This window comes from Ornithorhynchus anatinus, chromosome 13 (genome assembly GCF_004115215.2).
Source record: "Ornithorhynchus anatinus isolate Pmale09 chromosome 13, mOrnAna1.pri.v4, whole genome shotgun sequence".
Classification (NCBI taxonomy): Eukaryota; Metazoa; Chordata; class Mammalia; order Monotremata; family Ornithorhynchidae; genus Ornithorhynchus; species Ornithorhynchus anatinus.
The window spans coordinates 1,381,093-1,399,985 of NC_041740.1; the positions used below are offsets into that span (position 1 = coordinate 1,381,093).

At 64.9% G+C, this 18,893-nt stretch overlaps 2 protein-coding genes across 2 annotated transcripts; one reads left to right on the forward strand and one right to left on the reverse strand.

Annotated features, from left to right (window-relative positions):
- The first annotated feature begins 4,145 nt into the window (after positions 1 to 4,145).
- On the forward strand, positions 4,146 to 12,976 carry C13H1orf35 (chromosome 13 C1orf35 homolog). The gene is made up of 9 exons (XM_029078071.1): positions 4,146 to 4,174; positions 6,016 to 6,120; positions 6,455 to 6,608; positions 7,857 to 7,902; positions 7,998 to 8,080; positions 8,364 to 8,436; positions 8,597 to 8,682; positions 9,346 to 9,513; positions 12,889 to 12,976. The coding sequence occupies exons 2-9, from the start codon at positions 6,027 to 6,029 to the stop codon at positions 12,974 to 12,976; spliced, it is 792 nt and encodes a 263-aa protein (XP_028933904.1). The 5' UTR covers positions 4,146 to 4,174; positions 6,016 to 6,026.
- Positions 12,977 to 13,340: 364 nt separating this feature from the next.
- Positions 13,341 to 17,133, reverse strand: ARF1 (ADP ribosylation factor 1). Its single transcript, XM_029078331.2, has 5 exons — positions 17,042 to 17,133; positions 15,401 to 15,584; positions 15,096 to 15,206; positions 14,875 to 14,999; positions 13,341 to 14,751 (listed from the first exon to the last, which is right to left on the reverse strand). The coding sequence occupies exons 2-5, from the start codon at positions 15,546 to 15,548 to the stop codon at positions 14,590 to 14,592; spliced, it is 546 nt and encodes a 181-aa protein (XP_028934164.1). The 5' UTR covers positions 15,549 to 15,584; positions 17,042 to 17,133; the 3' UTR covers positions 13,341 to 14,589.
- Between the last annotated feature and the right edge of the window lie 1,760 nt (positions 17,134 to 18,893).

Genomic DNA, 18,893 nt, shown 5'->3' on the forward strand with positions numbered 1-18,893 from the left:
CCCTTAAGGGCCTTCTGGTGGACGGACTTTTGTTTAGAAGGGGGGACGGGGAGACGGTCCGCGTGCCATGTCCGGGTTCCCTGGGTCCCACGCTCCTCTGGTACTGCGTGTTGGTACGTGTGTGTGTGTGTCTGTGTGTGGTGGGGGGCTGGGGGGGGTCCCAAACAAGGGACTTTGGAGAAGAGTGCTTCTGTCTCTTAAAGTGAGAGGGTGGGCAGCAGACTGGTGATCGCGGGCATCGCCCGCTCCCCAATGTCGGCGTGAGGAGCTCTGGACAGCCCGTCCCCCACTTCGGATGTCTCCAGCCACGTACGCGTCATTTCCAAACCATCACGGGTATTTACTGAGCGCTTACCGTGTGCAGAGAACCGTGCTGAGCGCTTGGGAGAGTGCAGTGAAGTCCGGCGCGATCCGTCCTCGAGAGGTTTGCGATCCAGAGGGGGGATCCAAGCTTTAAAGTAACAATAGTTGTCATATTTGTCAAGTTATGTGCCAAGCACCGTACTACGAACTTACTATGTGCCAAGCATATTTATATTAATGGCTTGTCTCCCCCTCCAGACTAAGGTCGTGGTGGGCAGGGAACGTGTCTGTTTATTGTCGCATTGTCCTCTCCGGAGCGCTCAGTCTGTGCTCTGCGTGCCATAGTCGCTCAGTAAATACGATTCAGCGAATGAGTTGATTTTAAATCATTCGGTCGTATTTATTGAGCGCTTACTGTGTGCAGAGCGCTGGACCAAGCGCTCGGGAAAGTACAACACAAAAATAAACAGTGACCTTTCCTGCCCAGAGTGAGCTTATAGGCTAGGGGAAGGGGAGACATCAAGTCAGGTAAAAGGACGGCTAGGATCGTAAGGGGGGAAGAGCAAAGGGGGCGAGTCGGGGCGACGCAGAAGAGGAAAAGCGAGGCTGAGTCAGGGAAGGCGTCTTGGAGGAGGTGGGCCTCGGGTAAGGCTTCGAAGGCGGAGGAGAGGGACGGCGTGGGGGGTTTGAGGAGGGACGGCCTTCAGGGCCGGAGGCGGGCCGGGGGCCGGGGGCCGGCGGCGAGACGGGCGAGCTGGAGGCCCGGGCGCAGGGTTGGCCCCGGAGGAGCCGGGTGCGAGGACCGTGAGCCCCTTAGTGGGCGGGGATTGTCTCTATCTCTTGCCAAATTGTATTTGGCAAGCGCTCAGTCCAGCCTCTGCACATAGCGCTCAATAAATACCATTGAACGAGTGAAGGAGAGAAGGGAGGCGAGGTAGGAGGGGCGGACGGCTTCGAAGCCGACGGTGACGAGGTTCCGTTCGATCCGGAGGCGGACGGTCGACCGCGGGAGGTCGGCGAGGAGGAGGGGCGACGGGTCCTCGACGTTTCCGTAGAGAGACGATCGGGGCGGCGGCGGGAAGGACCCACCGGAGTGGGAAGAGGCGGGAGGCCGACGCGCTCATCCAGCCGGGCTACCACGAGGGATCGTTTTAACGTGGTAGCCGTCGGGACGGAGAGCCAACGGCCGATTTTAGCAGTGACGCCAAGGTGGGACCGACGGGATGTGGTGACGGATCGTGGGTTGAATGGCAGAGAGGAGTCCTGGATAAGGCCAAGGTTAGGGGCTTGTGAGAGGGGAAGAAGGATGGGGGTGCCTTCTACAGTCATGGCAAAGTCGGGGGAGGACAGGGCTTGGAAGTTAAGGAGCTCTGTTTGGGACAAGTTAAGTTTGAGGTGACGGGAGGACATCCAGGTAGAGGTGTCTCGAAGGCAGGAGGAGATGCCAGCCCGGAGAGAGATGAGGGCTGGAGCTGGAGATCTGCGCATCGTCCGCGTAGAGGTGGGAGTTGAAGCCGTGGGAGCGGACGAGTTCTCCGAGGGAGTGGGTGTAGCCGGTGAACCTAAAGTTCAGTTAACCGGGGCCCTGGGCCTCAGTTTCCCCAGCGGTAAAAGCACGCGGTAAGTGTTGCGTGGCCAGGTAGGGGTGTCTCATCCGTCTTCTGATTCCGTGAAAGTCGGCCGCCCTTTGGTGGAGCCCCCCTTTACCGGGGCTACGATTCTCTAGCACCGCCCGAGAGCCCAATTTCGGATCATTCGGGGGGGAAACTGGGCGGGGGGCGGCCCTGCCCTGGATCGGGAGCCTGTCCCAACACTGTGTGACACTCCGCGAGCAGGAGGTGCCCCGAGCTCCCTGTGGGTGGCATTTCCTAAGCGCTTACTAAGTGCCAGGCCCTGTACTAAACGCTGGGGTGGATCCAAGCAAATGGGGTTGGACACAGTCCCTGTCCCACGTGGGGCTCACAGTCTCCATCTCCATTTTCCAGATGAGGGAACTGAGGCCCAGAGAAGTGAAGTGACTCACCCGAGGCCACACAGCGGACCGGTGGCCCAGCCGGGATTAGAACCTGCGACCCGACACCCGGGCCCGGGCTCTAGCCATTCGGCCACGTCGCCTCTCGGCTTCTGCTTCTGTGGGTGCTCAGTACGTATTCCTGGGCCGACGGATGGGTGCCAAAGTAGCGTGGCCTAGCGGAAAGAGCACCGGCCTAGGAGTCGGAGGACCTGGGTTCTGATCCCGACCTCGCCTAATTATAATGATGATGGTACTTGTTAAGCGCTTACTACGTGCCAAGCGCTGTTCTAAGTGCTAGGGTAGATACAAGGTGATGAGCTGGTCCCGCGTGGGGCTCCCGGTCTTTATCCCCATTTTCCAGATGAGGGAACTGAGGCCCAGAGAAGTGAAGTGACTGGCCCAAAGGCACCCAGCTGACAAGTGGCGGAGCTCGGGATTCGAACCCACCACCTCCGCTAGGCCACGCTGCTTCTCCCTAGTGTCTGCTGTGCGACCTTGGGCAAATCACTTAATCTCCCTGGGCCTCAGTGACCTTGATGGGGATTTAAGAACGGGAGGCCCATGGGGGACGGGGACTGTGCCCGACCCCATTAACTTGTTTCTAGAGAAGCAGCGGGGCTCAGTGGAAAGAGCCCGGGCTGGGGATTCAGAGGTCCTGGGTTCAAATCCCAGCTCCGTCGCTTATCAGCTGGGTGACTTTGGGCCAGTCACTTTGCTTCTCTGTGCCTCAGTTGTGCTTCATCTGTCAAATGGGGATGAAGACTGTGAGCCCCACGTGGGACAAAACCTGACTACCTTGTATCTCCCCCAGCGCTTAGAACAGTGCTTGGCACCTAGTAAGCGCTTCACAAATGCCATCATTATTACTATTATTATCACCTTTATCCTTCCCAGCGCTTAGAACAGTGCTTGGCACCTAATAAGCGCTTAACAAATGCCATCATTATTATTACTTCTTATTCTACCCAGTGTTAAAAGCAGGGCTTAGCACCTAGTGAGCGCTTAACAAGCAGCGAGGCTCAGTGGAAAGAGCCCGGGCTCGGGAGTCAGACGTCATGAGTTCGAATCCCGGCTCTGCTACTCGTCAGCTGGGTGACTGTGGGCGAGTCACTTCACTTCTCTGGGCCTCAGTTCCCTCCTCTGTCAAATGGGGATGAAGACTGGGAGCCTCACGTGGGACCACCTGATGACCCTGTATCTCCCCCAGCGCTTAGAACAGTGCTGGGCACATAGTAAGCGCTTAACACATACCAACATTATTATTATTATTACTATTATTAACACCTTTATCCTCCCCAGCGCTTAGAACAGTGCTTGGCACCTAGTAACCGTTTAACAAATGCCATCATTATTATTATTTTTTATTCTACCGAGAGTTAAAAGCGGGGCTTAGCACCTAGCGAGCGCTTAACAAGTACCTGGTTATGTATTAGAGGGAAAGGAGGAAGGTGGGCCGGACTTGGTGGGGGGGGGGCTCGCCCGAGGTCGCGCAGGTCCTCGGCCGCCCACGCGGGGGCGCCGGAGGGCCGCCTCCCGCGGGCGGCACGTGACGCCAGCGGCCGCCGGCCCCGCCCCCTCCGCCCCCTCGGCCAATGGGGAGCCGCCGGCTCCGCCCCCTCGGCCAATGGGGAGCCGCGGACGGCTGCGGCCTCCCCCCCCCCCGCCGTCGGCCGGAGTGGTTCGGTCCGCGCCGCCCCCTCCCGGCTTCAGTGGTCTCTCCCAGGACCGGTCCTTTCCGCGCGGGCGCCTGCGCGCGCTCCCGAGGACGCCCCTCCCCCCCCCAGCCCGGGGCACGCGGACAGCCCGGGGACCCCCCCCCCCATCATCGACCCCCCCCCACCCGGGGGAGGGGGCCTGGTAAGCCGGGGGGGGGGAGGGGGGCCGGAGGGTAAACTGAGGCCCGGGGGGGGAGGGGGCCCTGCACTCGGCCTCAGTTTCCCCATCTGTAAAATGGTTGCTAAGCGCCCACTCTGTGCTAGGCGCTGTGCTGAGCGCCGGCAAGGGAGTCACGTGAGAGCACTGTGGGTGGGGAAGGCGTCGACTGAGCCCCTGGTTTGGCCCTCTCCCTAGCGCCCAGTACAGTGCCCGCGTCTAGTAGGCGCCCAGTAAATACCCTTAATAATAATGTCGGTATTGGTTAAGCGCTTACTCTGTGCGCAGCACTGTTCTAAGCGCAACTGTGTCTAAACCAGCGCCTAGGACAGCTTTGGTCATATAGGAAGTGCGGGTTGTGTCCTTTTATTAATTGTTATAAAGTTCGTGGTGGGCAGGGAATGGATCTGCTTTTTGTTCTGCTGCACGCTCCCGAGCACTTAATAATGTGGGTATTGGTTAAGCGCCTACTAGGTGCCGAGCACTGTTCTAAGCGCTGGGGGAGACACGGGGTCATCAGGTGGTCCCACGCGGGGCTCCCAGTCTTCATCCCCATTTGACAGATGAGGTCAGTGAGGCCCAGAGAAGTGACTCGCCCACGGTCACCCAGCTGACAAGTGGCAGAGCGGGGATTCGAACCCATGACCTCGGACTCCCAAGCCCGGGCTCTTTCCACTTAGTACAGTGCTTGGCACGTAGCGTCCTATAAATACCATTAATTGATTGATTGCATCGAACCTTGTGCCTGATACTGTTTTTGGCAAATATGAAGTGATGAATACGTGCTATTATTATTATTATTATTACTGTGGTTGATGATGGTGTTTCTTAAGTGCTTACTGTGTGCCAAGCGCTGTTCTAAGCACTGGGGGGGGGGGGCGATACAAGGTCATCAGGTTGTCCCACGTGGGGCTTATAGTCTTCATCCCCATTTTCCAGATGAGGTCACCGAGGCCCAGTCCCGTCAAACGGCAGGGACCGTCTCTATCTGTTGCCGACTTGTTCATTCCAAGCGCTTAGTACAGTGCTCTGCACATAGTAAGCGCTCAATAAATACTATTGAATGAATGACTGGCCCGGAGTCACACAGCTGACCAGTGGCGGAGCTGGGATTCGAACCCACGACCTCTGACTCCCAAGCCCGGGCTCTTGCCACTAAGCCACACCGCTTCTCTTGTTCTGTTCTCTTGTTCTCGCTTCTAATTGGTCATGGGTTCAAAACCCGACTCGGCCGCTTGTCAGCCGTGTGGCTTCGGGCAAGTCACTTCACTTCTGGGCCTCAGTTGCCTCATCTGTAAAATGGGGATGAAGACTGGGAGCCCCCAGTGGGACACCCTGATGGCCTTGTATCCTCTCCAGCGCTTTAGAACGGTGCCTTGCACATAGTAAGCGCTTAACGAATGCCATCATCATTACTATTATTATTATTATTATTAAGTTCTTCGTGGATGGGGAATGTGTCTGTTTTTTGTTCTACTGTGCTCTCCCAAGCGTTTGGTACAGTGCTCGGCACCCAGTCCGGGCTCCGTAAATACGACCCACTGAAACGGATGGACGTTCCTCGGGAGAAGCAGCGTGGCTCCGCGGAGGGGAGTCAGAGGTCGTGGGTTCTAATCCCGCCTCTGCCCCTTGGCGGCTGGGTGACCTTGGGCGAGCCACCTCACTTCTCTGGGCCTCAGTGACCTCATCTGTCAAATGGGGATGAAGACTGGGAGCCCCCCCACAGGACAACCAGATCACCTTGTATCCCCCCAGCGCTTAGAACAGGACTTGGCACATAGGAAGCGCTTATCAGGTACCATCGTTATTATTATTATTGTTCGCAGCGGCCGTCACAATGTTCGGCTCCTCTCGCGGGGGCGTGCGAGGCGGCCAAGACCAGTTCAACTGGGAGGATGTGAAGACGGACAAGCAGAGGGAGAACTACCTGGGTGAGATGGGGCGGGCAGGGGCGGCGCCCCACGGGGTTTATCAAGCGCTTACTGCGCGCGCGGGGCGCCGGACGAGACGCTTCCACGTGGCCCAGTGGGTAGAGCGCGGGCCTCGGGCTCAGAAGGTCCCGGGTTCTAATCCCCGGCCGCACCGCCGGACGGCCGGCTGCCCTCGGGCCAGTCGCTTCACTTCCCCGGGCCTCCGCTCCCTCGTCCGTAGAACGGGGATTTGAGAGCGCGAGCCCGACGGGGGCCGCGTCCACCCCCGACGGGCTCGGGTCCACCCCGGCGCCCCGGCCGGCCCGGAGTCGGTTATTATTCTTCCTGCGCGCAGGCAACTCGCTGATGGCTCCGGTGGGCCGCTGGCAGAAGGGCAGAGACCTGACGTGGTACGCCAAGGGCAAGGTGGGAGCCCCCGGGACGCTGAGCCGCGAGGAGGAGCTGGCCGCCGTGCGCCAGGCCGAGCAGGAGGCCCTGATGGCCGCCCTGTGAGTCCGGCGGGGGACGGAGGGCCGGGGGGTGGAGGGAGGCTGCGGATCCCCTGGCGTCCCCGCCCCCCCCATCCCTGGACCCCGGCTGGGAATCCCAGGGACCTGGGTTCTGATCACAGCTCCGCCGCTTGCCCGCCGGGCAAGGCGCCTCTGAGCCTCGGTTTCCTCAACTGTAAAACGGGGATTCGTCATTAATGATGATGGCATTGGTAAAGCGCTTACTACGTGCCCAGCACCGGAGAGGATCCCAGGTCGTGGGGCGGTCCCACCTGGGGCTCACGGTCTCCCTCCTCATTTGACAGAGGAGGCAACTGAGGCGCAGAGAAGTGAAGTGACCGGCCCAAAGTCACCCAGCTGACGAGCGGCGGAGGCGGGATTTGAACCCACGACCTCCGACTCCCCAGCCCGGGCTCTCTCCGCTGAGCCAGGCCGGATTCAATCCCCTCTCTCGTCTGGGCTGGTCGTGGGCGGGAAACGTCGGCCAACTCTGTTATCGTGTAATCATGATAATAATAATAATGGTATTTGTTAAGCGCTTACTATGTGCAGAGCACTGTTCTAAGCGCTGGGGTAGACACAGGGGAATCAGGTGGTCCCACGTGGGGGTGGGGCTCACAGTCTTCATCCTCATTTTCCAGATGAGGTAACTGAGGCGCAGAGAAGTGAAGTGACTCGCCCACAGTCACACAGCTGACAGGTGGCAGAGCTGGGATTCGAACTCATGAGCTCTGACTCACTGTAGTCTCCCGAGCGCTTAGTACAGTGCTCCGCGCACAGTAAGCGCTCGGTAAATAGGACCGAGTGATCTGCGTTTGCATAGGGCTGCGGTGCCTCCTTGACGCCCAGGGCCCGGTGGCAGGTGACCCCGGGGGAGGTCCCCGAGGCTTCCGGGACTTGGCCTCTTCTCCCCGACAGACTCAGTTTCCCCCTCCCGGCTCGCCCCCAGCCGACCCCGCCCCGTCAGAGGGGGCGGGAGGCGGGCGGGCAAGCGGTGGACCCCGTCTCCTGTCCACGCCCTCCGGGCGGTCCTGCCGCGCCGGGTGACCTCGGGCAGGCGGCTTCGCCTCTCCGGGGCCTCTGGCGTGCGAGGCGGAGGACGGGCGCCCCGGTGGGGATCGGAAGCGGGGATCGGACGCCGTCTGCGGCCCCGGACGCCGGGCATCTGCCCGGGGGTCCCGTCGGGGTCAGTGGGCCCCTCTGCCCCCGCCCTCCCCCCTCACGGTGGTCTCTCCGGCCTCCCCCCAGGGGCTACAAGAGCGCGCTGAAGCAGCCCACGGGACTGAGCAAAGAGGTGAGCTGGCGCGGAGGAGGGCGGGGGGGTCCTGGTCCCGGAAAGGTGGGCGTAAGGGGGCTCCCCGGGGCTCAGTGCCTCCCCCCTCCCTGAAGGACTTCAGCGAGATCTGCAAGCGGGAAGGAGGCGAGCGGGAAGACAAGGACGTGGACCGGCTCCTGGGGCTGGGGAGCTCCGGGTAGGATGGGCCGGGTTGTGGCCGGGGCGGGGGGCCGGGCCGGGACGCCCCCTTAGCACCTCACCCGCCCCTTCCCCTCCCCCCCCCCATCCCGGGCGTCTCGGGCTCCTTTCCAGGATGTGTTTTCTGCTTTCCGAATCTCAGCGCGTCCCCAAGTACGCGGGGGTCTCCCGCCTCGCGGCGGCCGGCCCCCTTCCCTGGGTGGGGTCGGGACGGGGGGCGAGGCCGGGGTCGGCCGTGAGCCCCCCCCCCCCAACCTCGGGGGTAACCGTGCGGTCCGCAGGGGCACGGCGGGCAGGATGACCATGTCCAAGCTGGATCGAGAAGCGGCTAAACTGGGGCTGTCGGTCTTCACGGTAGGGCCCCCTCCCCGCCACCCCGGGGCGCGTCTCCGCGGTGGGGTCGGGGGCGGCCGGGCCCAGGTGGGAGGGGGGCCCCGGGGGGGGGCGGCGGGGAGGAGAGGGGGCGATCCCGGGGGGCGGCCGGGTCCGAACGACCCGCGGTCCCCCTGCCCAGCACCACAGGGTGGAGCCCAGCGCGGCGGGGGCGGCCCCCGGACCGGCGCGGAAACCGGAGCTGGAAGAGAAGGCCGAGACCCCGAGGTGAGCACTGGTCACCCGCGGTAACGAACCACTGAGTCGGGTCCAGAGCTGGCGGGGTGGGGGAGGGGGGGGGCGCATTTTGATTTGGTATTTGTTAAGCGCTTACTATGGGCCGAGCACTGTTCTAAGCGCCGGGGTAGACATAGGGGAATCGGGTTGTCCCACGTGGGGCTCACAGTCTTAATCCCCATTTTACAGATGAGGGAACTGAGGCACAGAGAAGTTAAGTGACTTGCCCACAGTCACCCAGCCGACAAGTGGCAGATTTCTAGGCATCCTTGCCCGCAGCCTGATTTCTCCTGGGCCCCGGGAGCCCCTAAGCCCGGGAGGAGCAGAACTCGGGCAGAGGGTGCAGGGCCCCGAGATTTCCCCCAGGCCCGGGCTCGTCCTCCTGGTGGCTCCTCTCCAGGCGACGTGTTCTGCCCCTGGTCGCCCCGGGGGGCAGGACGGGGGCAGGGGTGTGGGGACCCCCCCCCCCATCTCCACATTGCCGTTTTGCACGTTCCGAGCGCTTTGTACAGTGCTCTGCAAGTAGTAGACCCCCCCCATTTCCACATTGCCCTATTGTACATTCCGGGCGCTTTATACAGTGCTCTGCACGTAGTAAGCACTCAATAAATACTACTGAATGAATTCCCCCCCCCCTTCCCCTCCTTCCCCCAGGGCCGAGGGTCGCAAGAGAGCGAAGAAGGAAAAGAAGAAGAAAAAGAAGAAAAAGCACAAGAAGAAAGAGCGGCATCTCAGGAAAGAAACGGCGCCCTCCTCTTCCTCCTCCTCCTCCTCCTCCTCCTCGTCCTCCTCCTCCTCCCCCTCTCCGGATCGGCGGGACAGGTGAGGGCGATGGGGGGACAAGGGGGGGCTCCCCCCCAGATTAGTCTCTAGCCTTTCTTTTTCTCAGTCCCCCCCCCCCCCCCGCCTGCTTTCTTTTTCCGTCGCCCGGCCGCCCCCACAGCCCGCCGTCCCCAGCCTGCGCTGGGGGCCGAGGGTCCCGGCTGGAGCGGGGGGAGGGGGGCGGAGCCCCCCGGGTTCCGCCCCCCTCACCGTGCCCGCCCCCACTCCCGTCCCACAGGCACGGAGCGGCGGCGGCGCCCCCCGGCCCGGCCCGGGCCCGGCACGACACGGACTCCTCGGCCCCCGGCTCCCCCCGCCGCCGGCCCCGGCGGCCCCCCGAGCCGGGGGGCCGGGGACAGGCCCGCCCCCCCTCCTCGCCGGGAAGGAGAGCCGGGGAGAGGAGCGGGAAGAAGAGGAGGAGGAGGAGGAGGGAGAGCCGCTCCCGCTCCCCGGACCGCCGGGCCCCCAGGCGCCGGCACGACACGGACTCGGATGACTGAGCCGGTTGCCGCAGCCGGGCGGGAGGGGAGCGAGGGGGACCCACGGCGACGGGTGGGCGGATGGGGGCTGGGGCGGCCGTCGCCACGCCGCGGTCCCCTTCTCCGCTGCGTGCTCCGCCCGGCTGCCTGGTCTCCTGCCCACCCCCCCAATAAAGCGTGGCGGCGGCTCTCCACCGGTCGGTAGCGTCTCAGCGCTCACTCTGTGCGGAGCACCGCGCTGATCATCTGGGGCGGCCCACCCCACCCCGGCCGGGGCTCAGGCCAGGCAGGTGTGTCTCTCTCGGCTCCCTCCGTGGGCAGAGGGGCGGCCGGCTATTGGGGAGGGGGTGGGGGGCCGCGGGACCCCCTCCCCACCGTCGCCCAGCCATCTCCCTTCCCCCTCCGCCGACCACCTAGAGGGACGGGGGAGAGGCGGGGTCCCGGAGCCCTTGGGCTGGCCACCGCGGTCGACTCATCCAGCCCCCTGCCTTGGCCTCCCAGATGAGGTTTTTTTTGGTTAAATGTTGTCTCTCAAGTGCTCCCTATGTGCCCGGCACTGCACTAAGCGCCGGTGTAGCTCCAGGCTAATGGTTGGACCCCGCCCCCGCCCCCCACGGGGCTCCCGGTCTCGATCCCCACGTGACAGCGGAGGTCACCGAGGTCCAGGGAAGTGAAGCGACCCGGCCGAGGTCGCTCGGCGGACGGGTGGCGGGGCCGGGATTAGAACCCGGGTCCTCCTGCCTCCCAGGCCCTGGCTCCATCCGCCGGACCGTCGTCTTTCCCCAGCCCGGCGGCACCGGATCCGGGAAGCCCAGCCGAGGGGAGAGTCGGGGGCCGGGAGGCAGGCGGGAAGGCCGCTTTCCCCGCTCCTCCAGGCCGCCGTCGCCTTCTCTGGGCCTCGGCCTCTCGGGCCGGACACTGGGGCCGCAGGGCCGGGGGGTGGGGGGCAGCGCGCCGTCGGAGTTTGGCCGCCGCGGCTTTGGGGGGGCTTCCCAGGTGGTCGGTTTATCCCCCGCCCCTCGGCTAGGAGCGGCAGCGCGGCCTAGGTGATAGAGCCCGGGCCCGGGAGTCGGAAGGACCCGGGTCCTGATTCCGGCCCCGCCGCTCGTCTGCTCCCGGGTTCGGGGCCGGTCACTCGGCTTCCCTGTGCCTCGGTTTCCTCACCCGTCAAGCGGGGATGAAGACGGCGTCCGACCGGGTCCGTCTCCGCCCCGCCGCTCGGTACGGTGTCCGGCCCGCAGCGAGGGCCTGACACGTACCACGAGGATCGTAAAGAGCGGCTTGCCTGGTGGAGTCGAGGGCCATTCACCTGACCGCCGAAGAGAATCGAAACTCTAGAGAGGTGGTAGCCGCGGGGTTCGGTGGAAAGAGCCCGGGTTGGGGAGACAGAGGTCGTGGGTTCGAATCCCGGCACCACCGCCGGTCAGCTGGGTGACTTTGGGCCAGTCACTTCACTCCTCTGGGCCTCAGTTCCCTCCTCTGTCGAATGGGGATGAAGACGGTGAGCCCACGTGGGATCCTCCCCAGCGCTCAGAACAGTGCTTGGCACATAGTAAGCGCTTAAGAAATGCCGTCGTCATTATTGGATAACAATAGAAGAAATAGCCCGTCGGCGGGCAGGGATGGTCTCTATCGGCTGCCGAATTGTACGTTCCAAGCGCTTAGTACGGGGCTGTGCACCCAGCAAGCGCTCAATAAATACGACTGAATGAATAATCCGGGCCCACCTGCCAGGGAAGAAAAATAATGATGGTATTAAGCGCTTACAACGCGTCAGGCACTGCGCTTAAGGGCTGGGGTGGATAGGAGCGAATCGGGTGTGGGACAGTCCCTGCCCAGCTTAGGACTCACCGGCTCGGTCTCCATTTTCCAGATGAGGTCACTGAGGCCCGGAGAAGCTTAGTGACTCGCCCAGGGTCACCCGGCGGACGAGTGGCGGAGCCGGATTAGCACCCGTGACCTTTCGGCTCCCAGGCCGGCGCTCCGGCCACCACGCCTCGCTGGGCTCTCGGCGGGCGCGGCCCCCGCCGGAGGGAGGAGGGCTGGGCGACCGGGGCAAACCCAGAGAAGCCGGCTGCGGAAGCTCCATCCGTCCGCCCCTATTTCCCGAGCGCTCACTGAGCGCGGAGCACCGTACTGAGCGCTTGGGAGAGGAGGATGTAAGAGACGCCCGGGGTTCCCGGACAAAACGCCAGCCACCGGAGGCGGCTCTTTGGCCGCGGGGCTCAACCTGGGCAAGCCGGGCCAACCCCTGCAGACCCCCGAGGGGGTCGGGGTCAGACGGTCGGGGTAACCGGGAGGAGTCGGGGAATGGATCCGTGAGAGGCGGCGAGGCGGCAGGAAGTCCTGGGTTCTAATCCCCGCTCTGCCATGGGGCCGCTGGGCGACCTCGGCCGAGTCGCTTCCCTTCTCCGCGCCTCGGTTCCGACTGTCAGATGGGGGATTGAGACGGCGAGCCCCCCCGGGGGACAGGGACGGCGTCCGGTTCCATTTGCTCGGATCCCCCCGGGGCGCTCAGCACGGTGCCCGGTACCCAGGGAGCGCTCAACGGATACCATCCTACTTATCATCCACCGACTCCGTCGGATGGTATCTCCCAAGCGCTTTAGGCCGGCGCGCTGCACCCGGTCAAGTGCTCAATAAATACCGGCGATCGGTTGACGGAGGGGGCCCGTCAGGGGAGTCGGTCTGTACGGGGTCATTTGGGGAGAGGGAGGACCGAGGGGACAGACAGGTTTTCGGGTTGGGGGAGGGGGGTGGGTAGGCGCAGGGCACGCCACTAGCGGGGCCGAATGCCCTTTCCCCCGGGCTCCGAGGCTCAAACTCGGGGGACATCGGGAGAGATGGGGGAGGCGGGCACGGAGGGGAGCGGGCGACAGCACCCCCTTTCCCGTAGCAGCCCTCCGCCCTCGGCTGCCCGGCCGGAGGGCGAGGAGGGCGTTGGCCGAGGAGATCCGGCCCTGGGAGCGGCCGGCCCGGGGTAAGAATGACCGTGTTGGTTCGGCACTTACTGTGGGTCCGAAATGACCCCAGCGCTTAGCGCAGGGCGGGGATTCCAGAGGCCCCCCCCCCGACAAGGGGGGCAGGCATTTTCCCCGCGGTGGTCAGCGGGCGCCCGCCTCGGCTCCAGGCGATGCGCGGTGGGAGCCCCTGCGGGCACGGCCGGCGGGGAAGCGGCACTTCTGCCCGCCGGGGTGCCAGGCTGGGAGGGTGGGCAGCGTGAAGTAGTAAAGGCCGGGGTCACCCCCGGGAAAGGAAGGCCAAGTCGGCCCGTGCCCCCTGGGGTGGGGGGGGGCTCTCCCCCACAGCCCCCGGGCTCGCTCCGGCGGACGGAACCGGGCACGCGTGGAATAGTTAAGAGGTTTTATTCTAACAGCTTTAATTACAGTGCTTGTTTGTCGAAATGAAAACTGAAAACAAGTATACAAAACAGTTGATTACGAATCGTGAGTCGAAAGCGATGCGGGCTCCACAACACCAAACCAACCAGCTCTGATTCTGGAGACTTCAGTCGGACGGTTCCGGCTTCTTCAGTGTTTTATCAAAATACAAAAGGTGGGGAGGGGGACGGGCGCGAGGGAGGGGGACAGGGGGCAGAGGGGGAGGGCGGGGACCCCCACAAGAAGCCGAAGGAAAGAGGGCGTGGTAGACGCAGGCCCGCCTCCCGCGCTCTGAGTGGCGCCTGCGGGGGGCACGGAGGGGTCGGCGAGGGGGACGGGGACGTCCCCCCGTCTGCCCCCCGGGCCGGCCGGTGCCCGCTTCTCCCCCGGGGGCAGCGGGCCCTGGTCCCGGCTGGGCTTCCCGTGGGACGGGACTGGAGTTGGTCTCTGGAGCGGGCGCCGGGGGGAGCGTCGGTCCCCGGCTCCCCGGGGGGGGGGGGAAGAAGCGGCTGGCTGTTTTCTCCCACGGACCCCGGCCTGCCACCCGCGACCCACCGGGGACCCCGCCCGGTCCGGCGGGGGCGCGTCGGGGCGGAAGGTTGGGGGTTGGCAAGCCCCCGGCCCCTCCCACCGGCGGGGTTTCAAGTGTCCTCCTGTTTTCAGCTTTTTAAAAAAATACAGAGTTCAGGTTAAAAGCCAAGCCAGAGCGGGCCACCCCTCCCCTCCCCCCCCCCCCAAGCGCGGTGGGCATGGTGGGTGCGGCGGGCGGGCCGGCGGCCCGGCCCGGGGGGCCGTTCCCTCGCGCCCCCGTCGACGCTCGGCTCGGGCCCCTCCCCGGGACGAACGGCGAGTTGATTTTTTTTTTTTTCCTCTTTTTTTTTTTTTTACAATAAAAAAAGCCGAGTAAGATTGCATAGGAGTGCCGGAAACTGCCTCGTTGGAAACGAAAACTATTTACATTAAATAAGAGATCCCCGGCGGGGCGGGGGCTGGGGGGCCGGCGGCCGGCCGGACCGGGAGGGGATGAGGGACGGCTTCCGGCACTCGAGACCACAAAGTAGCACAGTCTGCCACAGTAGAGGACAGCAGAGGGGGGCGCGGGGCAGGGCGGCCGAGAGAGGAGGAGGAAGAGGGGACGGGGTGGCGGCGGGCAGAGAAGAGAGGAGGAGGAGGAGGAGGAAGGGGAAGGGGAAGGGGGGGGGCCGAGGAGGAGCAGCTCATTTCTGGTTCCGGAGCTGATTGGACAGCCAGTCCAGTCCCTCGTAGAGCCCGTCGCCGCTGGTGGCGCAGGTGGCCTGGATGTACCAGTTGCGATGGCGCAGGGAGTGCAGTCCCAGTTTGTCCGTGATTTCCGCCGCGTTCATGGCGTTGGGCAGGTCCTGGGCGGGAAGAAGGGGGACGTCGAGGGGTCGGCGGGCGCCGCCCGCCCGGCCCCGCCGCCACGCCACCGCCCCCCCGGGGCCCCGGGTCCCCCCGCCGCGCCGCCCGCCCCGGGGCCAGACCTGCTTGTTGGCGAACACTAGTAGGACGGCGTCCCGCAGCTCGTCCTCGGCCAGCATCCTCATGAGCTCCTCCCGGGCCTCGTTGACGCGTTCCCGGTCGTTACTGTCCACCACGAAGATCAGGCCTGCCACGCGAACCGACCCGGCTCAGACCCCGTGGGGGAACCCCCCGCCGCCCCCCCGGACCCGCGTGCGCGCCCCACCCCCCGCCGCCGACCCACCTTGCGTGTTCTGGAAGTAGTGTCGCCAGAGCGGCCGGATCTTGTCCTGGCCGCCCACGTCCCACACCGTGAAGCTGATGTTCTTGTACTCCACCGTTTCCACGTTGAAGCCTGGGGGGACGGGGAGGGGGCCGGGTCGGGGAGGGGGTCGGCCGGGAGCACCCGGGGGAGAGGCGGGGACGGGGCGGGAGCCCGCGGAGCCCCAAGGACCTCGGCCTCGCCCGCGCCGGCCCCCCGCCCCCGGGGCGGGACCACCGCTCGGGGCTCCCGGGCGGGCCGAGGGGAGGAGCGGGCCGGGCCCTCACCGATGGTGGGGATGGTGGTCACGATTTCCCCGAGCTTCAGCTTGTACAGGATGGTGGTCTTCCCGGCGGCGTCCAGACCCACCATCAGGATCCGCATCTCTTTTTTGCCGAACAGGCCCTTGAAGAGGTTGGCGAAGATGTTCCCCATGGCTGGCGGCGGGCGGGCGGCACTGGCCAAGACAACCTGTCCGGGACAGAGGGAGGTGAGACGGGCGGGCCGGGGGCCGGACGGCGGCGGCGGCGGATGGGCGGGGGGACGCGGACGGCGGCGGGCCTCCCCGGGCACCACCCGCCACTCCCTCGGGGGGGGGGAGAGGAGGAGCGGGGGGCTCGCCGGAGAGCCCCCCCGGGCCGCGGGTGGTTCGAGGGGCTCCGGCGGGACCCGCCGCCGCCCGAGTCCTCACCCGCCCTCTGCCCGGAGCAGGAGGGACGGACGGGGCGGCCGGCCCCGAGGCGGAAACCCGGCCCGACCGGTCCAACCGGCCGGCGGCTCCCGTGGCCGGGCCGACCGCTTCCAGGGAGCCTCTGGGGCGGGATGCGTGGGCCCTTCTGCTTCCTCTTCCTCCCGGCCGCCCCCGCGGAGAGGGCGCGGGGACGATGAGCGCGGCGGGCGGCTGGGCACGGGGGTGAGGCACTCGACGAGCGGGACCCACTCGACGAGCGGGACCCGCTCTCCGCCCGGACGGCCTTGGGCAGGATGCGGAGGCGACGGGCATCTCGAAGCGACGTCTCTCGGAGCGGTGGCGGCACGAAGGGCTCTCCGGGGTCCCGGGCGGGGGGCGGCCCGACCGCTCCCCCTCGCCATCCCACCTTCTCTGTACGGGCCGCCCCTGCCAGCTGGAGAGGTCGGGGCACGGGACCAGGGTTCAAGGGTCACCGGGGCGGCCCCGGTGGCGTGTGACGCGGGGCGCCGGGCAAAACCGGACCTCGGTCGGCCTCCGTGGCCCCACTTACCCGAACGAGGGACCGTCGACCCCCAAGCCCCCCGGGGGGTGGGGGGACCCCTCCGGGTGACCTTGGGCTTCCCTTCTCCCCGCCCGCCCGGGCGCTGGGGTGGTGGGTGCGAATCCCGGCCCGGCCAGCCGGGGGACGGTGGGCGTGTCGCCGCTCTGGGCCTCAGTGACCTCGTCTGTAGAGTGGGGCTCAACGGGGAGCCGACCCCGACCCCCCCCCACCGCCTCCCCCCGGATGCAGAACGGCGCTCTGCGCCGGACGGAGGCATCGGGCTGGTCCCTTGCAGGCCGAACTCGTGTCCCCCGCATAACGCGTCGTCCCGGTGCCTTTTTTCCTTTCGCAGCGGCTCCCCTGCCCGGGTGCAGGACGGCCCCGGGCGCCCCGAAACCCGCATTGGGGGGGGGGGGGCGGGGAGGGGCCCCACGCTCCCCGTTCCGGAGGAGGGCTATAAATAGCCGGCGGGGAACGGGCCCGTCCCAACGGTCCCCGCCCGCGGGAGGCGCTCGGTACAGCGCCGTGGCGGCGGGAGGAGACGGGACTGACCCGTCGACGGCCGCGAAGGGAGGCCGGTCCTGGGGCCCACCCCGGGCGGGGGCGCAAGGGCGGGAGGACGGGGGCGGGCGGGGGCGGGGAGGCTCGAGGACCATCGCCGGCGCCCCCGGACACCCACCGGGGCCCGGTCCTTACCCCGGGCGGCGGCGGCGGCGGCGTCTCCGGGCGGTGGGGCGGGCTGGTCCCCGGGCTGGGGCTGGCACAAGATGGCGGCTCCGCTCCGCCGCCGGCCACGTCAGTGCCAGCCGCCGCGAAGGGCTCTGGGTAATCAGGCCCGGCCGCCCCCGCCCCGCGCAGGCGCGCCCGCCCCGCCGGCCGCCGCCCGGCCGCGCGCCTGCGCAACGCCGGGCGGGGAGCGGGAGGGCGCATGCGCCTCGGAAGGCGGGGGGCGGCAGGGGCCGCTTGAAACCGCCGCGGAGCCCCAAGGCCGCCCCGGGGAGCGCGCCCCCTGCCGGGCTACGGCTTTACGGCAGCGGGGAAGCGCTTGGGAAAGGAGGAGAGTAATAACGTTGGCATGTGTTAAGCGCTTCCTACTACTACTACTAATAATAATAATGTGGGTATTTGTTAAGCGCTTACTTAACAAACTCTACTCTACGGTGGGGGTAGACACAGGGGAATGCGTGGCTCAGTGGAAAGAGCGCGGGCTTTGGAGTCAGAGATCATGGGTTCGAATCCCGGCTCGGCCACTGGTCAGCTGGGTGACTTTGGGCAAGTCACTTCACTTCTCGGTGCCTCAGTTCCCTCATCTGGAAAATGGGGATGAAGACTGGGAGCCCCACGTGGGACCACCTGATTCCCCGGTGTCTACCCCAGCGCTTAGAACAGTGCTCGGCACCTAGTCAGCGCTTAACAAATACCAACATTATTAGGTTGTCCCACGTGGGGCTCACAGTCTTCATCCTCATTTTCCAGATGAGGGAACTGAGGCCCAGAGAAGTGAAGTGACTTGCCCACAGTCACACAGCTGACAGGTGGCAGAGCTGGGATTCGAACTCATGAGCTCTGACTCCAAAGGCCAGGCTCTTTCCACTGAGCCACGCTGCTTCTCAGGGGAGAGACAGGGTCATCAGGTGGTCCCAGGGGAGGTTCATTCACTCAATAGTGTTTATTGAGCGCTTACTAATAATGAGGTTGGTATTTGTTAAGCGCTTACGCTGTGCAGAGCACTGTTCTAAGCGCTGGGGGAGATCCAGGGTCATCAGGTGGTCCCACGTGAGGCTCCCAGTCTTCATCCCCATTTGACAGAGGAGGGAACTGAGGCCCAGAGAAGTCAAGTGACTTGCCCACGGTCACACGGGAATAATAATGTTGGGATGTGTTAAGCGCTTACTAGGCGCAGGGCGCCGTGCTGAGCGCTGGGGGAGAGACGGGGTCATCAGGTGGTCCCAGGGGAGGTTCATTCACTCAATAGTGTTTATTGAGCGCTTACTAATAATGATGTTGGTATTTGTTAAGCGCTTACGCTGTGCAGAGCACTGTTCTAAGTGCTGGGGGAGATCCAGGGTCATCAGGTGGTCCCACGTGAGGCTCCTAGTCTTCAGCCCCATTTTAATAATAATAATAATAATAATGTTGGTATTTGTTAAGCACTTACTATGTGCCAAGCACTGTTCTAAGCACTGGGGCAGATCCAGGTAATCAGGTGGTCCCATGTGAGGCTCCCAGTCTTCATCCCCATTTTACAGAGGAGGGAACTGAGGCCCAGAGAAGTCAAGTGACTTGCCCACAGTCACACAGCTGCCAAGTGGCAGAGCCTGGATTTGAACCCATGACCTCGGACTCCCCAGGCCGGGCTCTTTCCACTGAGCCGCGCTGCTTCTCTATGTGCCGAGCACTGGACCGAGCGCTGGGAATGGACAAATCGGTTCCCAGGCTTCATCCCCATGCTACAGATGAGGACCACCTGATGACCTCGTGTCCGCCCCCGCGCTTAGCGCAGTGCTTGGCCCGTAGCAAGCGCTTAACACGTATGGCCCTATGGCTC

What these genes read in the sequence shown, in the direction of transcription:
- ARF1 (XM_029078331.2), bottom strand. Translation starts at nt 15,548, where the DNA reads ATGGGGAACATCTTCGCCAACCTCTTCAAGGGCCTGTTCGGCAAAAAA. An exon ending in GACCACCATCCCCACCATCG is followed by an intron (nt 15,207 to 15,400) that starts GTGAGGGCCCGG and finishes CCGTCCCCCCAG; the next exon opens with GCTTCAACGTGGAAACGGTG. An exon ending in TAGTGTTCGCCAACAAGCAG is followed by an intron (nt 14,752 to 14,874) that starts GTCTGGCCCCGG and finishes CTTCCCGCCCAG; the next exon opens with GACCTGCCCAACGCCATGAA.
- C13H1orf35 (XM_029078071.1), top strand. Translation starts at nt 6,027, where the DNA reads ATGTTCGGCTCCTCTCGCGGGGGCGTGCGAGGCGGCCAAGACCAGTTC. An exon ending in CTGGGGCTGGGGAGCTCCGG is followed by an intron (nt 8,081 to 8,363) that starts GTAGGATGGGCC and finishes TGCGGTCCGCAG; the next exon opens with GGGCACGGCGGGCAGGATGA. An exon ending in GAGAAGGCCGAGACCCCGAG is followed by an intron (nt 8,683 to 9,345) that starts GTGAGCACTGGT and finishes TCCTTCCCCCAG; the next exon opens with GGCCGAGGGTCGCAAGAGAG.